The sequence below is a fragment of the Rhodamnia argentea genome, chromosome 7 (assembly GCF_020921035.1).
Source record: "Rhodamnia argentea isolate NSW1041297 chromosome 7, ASM2092103v1, whole genome shotgun sequence".
NCBI lineage: Eukaryota > Viridiplantae > Streptophyta > Magnoliopsida > Myrtales > Myrtaceae > Rhodamnia > Rhodamnia argentea.
The window spans coordinates 9,837,469-9,843,667 of record NC_063156.1 but is presented as its reverse complement, the minus strand read 5'-3'; the positions used below and the strand labels follow the sequence as shown (position 1 = coordinate 9,843,667).

The 6,199-nt window shown below is 41.5% G+C and overlaps 1 protein-coding gene across 2 annotated transcripts; it reads right to left on the bottom strand.

Annotated features, from left to right (window-relative positions):
* Positions 1 to 1,105: 1,105 nt before the first annotated feature.
* On the bottom strand, positions 1,106 to 5,927 carry LOC115737617. 2 transcript variants are annotated; one of them, XM_030669813.2, is made up of 3 exons: positions 5,772 to 5,917; positions 5,683 to 5,734; positions 1,106 to 3,921 (listed from the first exon to the last, which is right to left on the bottom strand). In XM_030669813.2, the coding sequence occupies exons 2-3, from the start codon at positions 5,687 to 5,689 to the stop codon at positions 1,832 to 1,834; spliced, it is 2,097 nt and encodes a 698-aa protein (XP_030525673.1). In that variant the 5' UTR covers positions 5,690 to 5,734; positions 5,772 to 5,917; the 3' UTR covers positions 1,106 to 1,831. The 2 variants fall into 2 exon arrangements, with proteins under 2 accessions (XP_030525673.1, XP_048139154.1); XM_048283197.1 differs by having other exon boundaries at positions 5,683 to 5,927.
* Positions 5,928 to 6,199: the final 272 nt, after the last annotated feature.

Here is a 6,199-nt window from a genome sequence, read left to right as displayed (position 1 = left end):
ATAGTCCACTATTGGCGGTGGCGGAAGGCAATGTCCCTTACCAACGTCTGGCTCATCCACTAACTCAACCAAATCAACTAGTTCATATAGTAGCGGTGAGCGAAATGGGAGCAGTCTAAATTGTTTTTTGAAAAAAAAGCCAACAGTAAAAAAAAAAAAAAATGGAAATGTCAAGCTCTTTCTCCCTTGTCCTAATCTACTTAATACCAGAAGCTCACTAATGAGAATTGCGTCTTCAAAATTATAACCTTCCCATGGCCAAAAAAAAAGTATTCTAAGCAATTGCAATAATCGGGTTCATTGATATTCGGGGATTAAAAGTGTAATATTACTCTCTTATTAGATTAAAAAAAAACAGAGAAATAGGTTGTTCTTTTTTTGAAAAAATATTATGTGGCACTACGCCCAAGGGGCTAAAAGATCTAATACTTTAATTTCTGATTCAAAAACAGATAATTTTGTATCTCACTTAAACAATCCTGTATTCGGAGCTAAATTTTTACTCTTAACGGATCACGTAAAAAGGTACTTAGATAATTGAAATGAGAAAACTATATAACCGTAATGAATATAAGCGGGAATCCCGTACTTTTATATCGATGAAAAGTATGAACCACACCCTAATATTAACAAGTACTTTTTTGTTTCATAAACACTGTTGATCTTATACTACATGTTCAGAAAATAGACATCTTCGCGCATGATGAGATTAAGAAGTGCTCGTAATAAAGTTATTCGCCATGTCTGAACCTAACACCAATGAGAATGATTAAACGGCAATTATAATTGTAAGCAACAACAATAATAATAATGCTAAAATTTTCAAATTGCTTTACCAGTTCATGGAATGATTAACAATAATTTAATTTACATATAAGGCAATGATCCGAAAAACAATTTGGCAAAGAGTGGTACCAGGACTTTTAAGGCAAGCCTCGTACATACAAGTGGCGAAAAGACAACGATAACCCGTATCATGTCATTATAATACATGCGAAACTGTGAGCGATCGACAACGCTGTGTTCATATCATGTGATGAAACCGTTACATAAGCTACTTGCAGACAGCGCAAATCATAACACCGAAAGCAAACTCGACATCTCGAATGCGGAAAAGTGGAAGTCCGTGAAATTAGTGTCCCGGGGAAAAGAAAACACCAGTAGAGGATCAACTGAACAGGATAAACGCTATGGATCCAAAGGAACTCAGACTATCCCCCAAACACCAAAAACTAATTGTGATGTACAAAAGTAAAAAGGGGAAACTAAAAGGAGAGAAGGCAAAAACTGATCCCTATACACTTAGTGCTCTTTGATACAATGATACCCCCCCGACCCATCAATTTCACAACTTTGAACACCATGGAAATGGCCACATCTATACAAAGAAACAATAACAACAAAAATACAACTGACATCCAGGAGAAGCACATCGCTGGTGTGGGAAACCAGTGAGGACCCAACAGGATGCTGCAGCTGCTGGAGCATGTTCTCCACCGAACTCGAAAACATTTGAGCTCAGAAACAGGTTCAAAGAGCTGTTGAGAGTCCTGAGAGCGTGACTCACCTGTGCCATGCAAGAGCCATTGACGATGCCCAGACAATAAGGGAATGCTCTCAAACGAGAATCTGACCGCACGACGGGACACCATCAACCGGTTACTGTGACAACCTGCTGTTCCAAGACAGGTTCCAGTCCAGAAAATCCATTGAATTTATATAGTTGGTTTCGGTCTCAGATACATCTACCCCCAATCAGTCAAGATGTGACAATGACCAATGGAAAGTTCCAAGTTTTTTTACCTTCTGCCACCAGCCAATTTGAAATGTCTCAACCAGACGTGTCAATTTCCTTCCCGTGATCTTCCTCACGGATGTTTCTCCTCAACCTTCTGAGCCATATATCATAATCCATGGGATAGGGTGTCCCACAGAGACTGTCAACATAATCCGCAAAAGCTTTTAGAACAGTGGAAACATCGCCAAGCTTCTGCTGAATCAACCTCCTTGACCAAGAGGTCTCTCTCCATTGAAGAGCCCCCTCCACCGAATCAAGATCGGGCAAAACCCCACCACAGAAGAAGTAAAGCAAGTAAACCAAACTCTCTGCATCTGAGGCAGAACAAAGCTTTCCTTCCTGTAGTGCATAAGTAGACGAAAAGTGAAGATTCATCGCTGGACGGTCCCTATCTTCGAGAATAGCATGTCCCCAGCCAATGAGGGCAAAATAAGGATACCTCATGCCAGATCTAACATAGATTACATTCTCCGGCCGAATGTCTCCATGACGAATGCCAACAAAAGATGCGGCTGAGAGTGCAGATAAACAATCATGACAACAGCGGATTGCTTCATCCAAACCGAATCGGCCTTCAGTTACCATGTTAGCAACCGTTTCGCCAACTGGGCTGGTGACAAGAATTGGAGTACCACACCAAGGGTGGTCACAGTTTCCACCAGGGCTTGGTCTCCGACATTGACCCGGGTGAATAATTCTTCCCGACGCACTGATCTGAGGCAGGTATTTGCTAGATAGACCTTTCTGTTTCATTACAGTGAGTACTTTAGTCTGCCTCTGGACTTGATACCACAAATTCATATCTTCCCAAGCTGGTTCCAACTGAGAAGGAGGAGAGCCAACATAAAGAAATAGAGATTTTCCCGATTCTTCAACAGGGGACGCAACATAATATGGAAGCTCACCATCATTCAAGACTTCATCTATCTGATAGCCCTTTTGCCAGTTCGAATCCTCCATCCATAGCACAGATCCTACTTCTAGCCTCATCAATTCTTCAGGTTCTATTTTCGCAGATTCCTCCTGGACTTCAACAATTTCAGGGGAAACACTGCGCTGCTGAAATCTAAATAGACCATTCCCATTTGCCCTCACATCTCCTAACTGCCTCTCCATTCTTCTTGTTTGTAGGCGAGCACCATGATCAGCAGCTAAATCTTCAATCGAGTGCCTAGGCATCCCGGCAAATTGCATTATACAGTGGAAGGTAGCAAAAAGTACCTGTAAAGCACCAATGTCTCCCCAATTAGCATTTCCGAGTTTGTTCCAGATTCGATCAACTGGAGAAACTGAAATGCAACAGTGCGCTTTAATCCACTCAGCGGCACATTCATAAACGTTATTTACATCAAACTCCATTTTATTTACATCTCCATCGACCTTTACAACCCGACCGTACTGAGAGTCAACAAGGAGTATAAAAGCCGAATTAAAACCCTGAGTTAAAGCTAATCTGCTTATGCTCCTTGATAATAGCATACGAACAGCATAAAAAAGAGCTTCACCTAAAACAGAGAGCGAAGGCTGTCGGTCACTATCCGTAGGGAGACCTCCAATATCAGGCCTCAGAAGAGCCAATTCAAGAATGTGATCCCATTTTCCATGTGGATGTCTTGGGTTCTTAAGCATCAGACCAGTTGCGCAAAGACTCTCAATCTTTCCATTAGCAATTGCTTTCTCAGCCTGGTAAAATTTGAAGTTTGGCCCATACAGGCAAGCAACTGCGAATGGCAATGGCTCATCCTGACTCCAGAATGCCTCCCACAAGCCCTTTACACTTGCATGTAGAAAATCTTCAATTGCAAGATAAGCAGTAGCTTCCACGGCATCTGAGGCCGATGCATAAACAGCACTTGGCATTCGAATTAGCTGCTCAAATGAGACCCCTTCTAATGCATAGTCAAACTTTTGTAGTTCCACCAACTCAAATGGAACATCAAAAGCAGGTTCTCTAGTTGCTCCACCCTCTGATATTGATATAAACCAATCCTCAAGTTTTCCAGTTAAATGCTCATGGTTCATGAATTTGCGAAGGAATTCTTTGCGATTCTTGGACCTGCTACCAGATGATACACTGGACCTTTTTGTCTCAGACCCCACTGATTCCCGGTCTGGGGATCCACCTGGAGATCAAGTTCGATGTTCTTCATCAGTCAAATTACCTCTACCACATACGTATCAAGCAATCGCATGAAAGAGAATAATAACTAAAGGGGGTTGCCATAGTTGATGTGGGGTGAGTTGTTTTGAATGAGATGTATCAAGGGTGTCCTACTAACAAAGGTCCCATGGGCAAGGTCCATGGTCAATCTTAAATAGACTCAGTGTAACTCTTGCAATGATAGGTAGTTCCAAAGACTTTGAGTCGTCATTCTCCACGCAAGGTAGAGGTCAAATTCCTATATAATTGCGTTCATCAATCAAGACATACAAAGTTGTAAAGCTACACAATTAATGAAGGCATGACTTTGCTTAAAACGGCCTTCAGTAATCTGGGTCTTAACTAGATTAGTGGGATGAATCATTTTGAAACGATAAGCATCTCTGCGGCTGTCATGTCGCCATAGAGTTTGAATCTTCAACAGATTGATGTATGCAACTTCACAAATCATCCTCAAAGACTTCACCAATCACTCAGCCCGATTATAATGCATTCATCATACAAGACTTGATAATGTAAATGATCGTCGTCGTCGTCGTCGTCATAGAACTAGGTACTTTTTTTTTTCTTTATAGAACTACATACTTGACACTGATTGATTTGGACAATATTTATATCGAAGTGATACTGCATCAATGTACCAAAGAAAGCTGGTTATAAGACTTATTTATATCACTTCCAAAGCATGTGATAACTTAAGTCAAGTGCATAACTTAACAGAAACCAAAGGATCTGCCTTAGGCACTTCACTATCAAGTGATGTCCATCTAAGAACTACATCAAATGATACTAAACAGTGAAGATGCTAAAACGGAAACTAACTAAGAGAGCCAAGACCCGTACAACCAAGGGAAATGATTAGCTAGGCTACTCAGTAATCAGTATGCCTCACATTGAGAAGGGGGGCGAACTAAATACTAGATGATCTTGGACACAAAAGAAAAGGGGAACTAAAACCAGAACAAGAGCATTTTGATTTTTGTAATTATAGATACGCTCAGGACATCTCCAAAAAACACCGAGAATATCTCAGCACTGAGTCATCAAAAAACAACACTCAAAATGTATTGAATTGGATTATGTCGGACTAGATGCCATCTAACTTAAGCAAACCCTTCCCACAGAACCAACTATGTTGTATGTTCAGCAGGCAAATACTTCAGTGGGAACTAATTAAAAGAGATCATTTGGCATACGCATCTAAGAAAAGGAATGACAAAAAAGTTCTCGATTAGATTGTGGCATGGCAGCAGCGCAGAGAGAGAGAGAGAGAGAACTCATCCTTTCAATTAACTCGCTTAAAAAGCAACTGAGTGACAACGTGCAGCTCGGATATGGAAAAAAGAAGCTGCGGATGTTCTTAGATCCCGGCAGACAATATATCTAAGAACCATCCGCGTCTTATGTCGAGATAAATCTCCCAAGAACGCTTTCATAATGCCAAAGCAAGCAACTTGCCAGAGAAATTCGGCGTTCGATTCAGAATCAACCCCTCTAAGCTAATATGGCTGGTCCCCCAAAGCCGAATCAATCAGTAACAGCCCAACCCAAAAAAAAAAAAAAAATTTGGGACGAAGTCGCGAAGGAGACTTGGAGCCGAGAGAGACGGAGTCAACGGGATTTCCGAGCGGAGTCGAGAGTGGGAATCGGGTCAAAGGAGAGAGAATCTAGGGTTTCGTGAAGGCGAATTACTTCAGCATCGGAGCGCAGAACGAGAGCATACCTTCCATCACGGAGCGAGAGAGCAAATAGAAGACCTTTCGGACAGCTTCCTCCTTCCTCGACGTCGTCCTCCTCGTCCTCGTCCTCCTCCTCCTTCCTCGACCTCGGATCGTCCTCTCACGCAGGACTAAACATTCGCATCTTCTTTCTCTCTCTAGATTTTGTCGGGGGAGATATGCAGGTCGCTTCTTCACTCCCGAAGATGACTCGAGTGTTTTTTCACTTTTATTAATTTCCTCGACAATCACACACTTGAGAGAGAGGGAAGCCAAGGGGTTGACTGTTAATGGGTGTGCCATCTCGCCACGGTCGGTCACCACAAGCCCACGACCACTTCAATTAATTTACTTTTTAATTAATATGATTAAAATCTTGATTAATATTAACTTATTAGCCTTTTATTACAAACAACAGTCTCGGTAAACAAGCCCCTACCGTGGTTTAGGACACGCATAGCAATACTTATGCTCTAGAAATATTTTTCTACTTTTAAAGATAAATAATTGTTTTTTTAACTT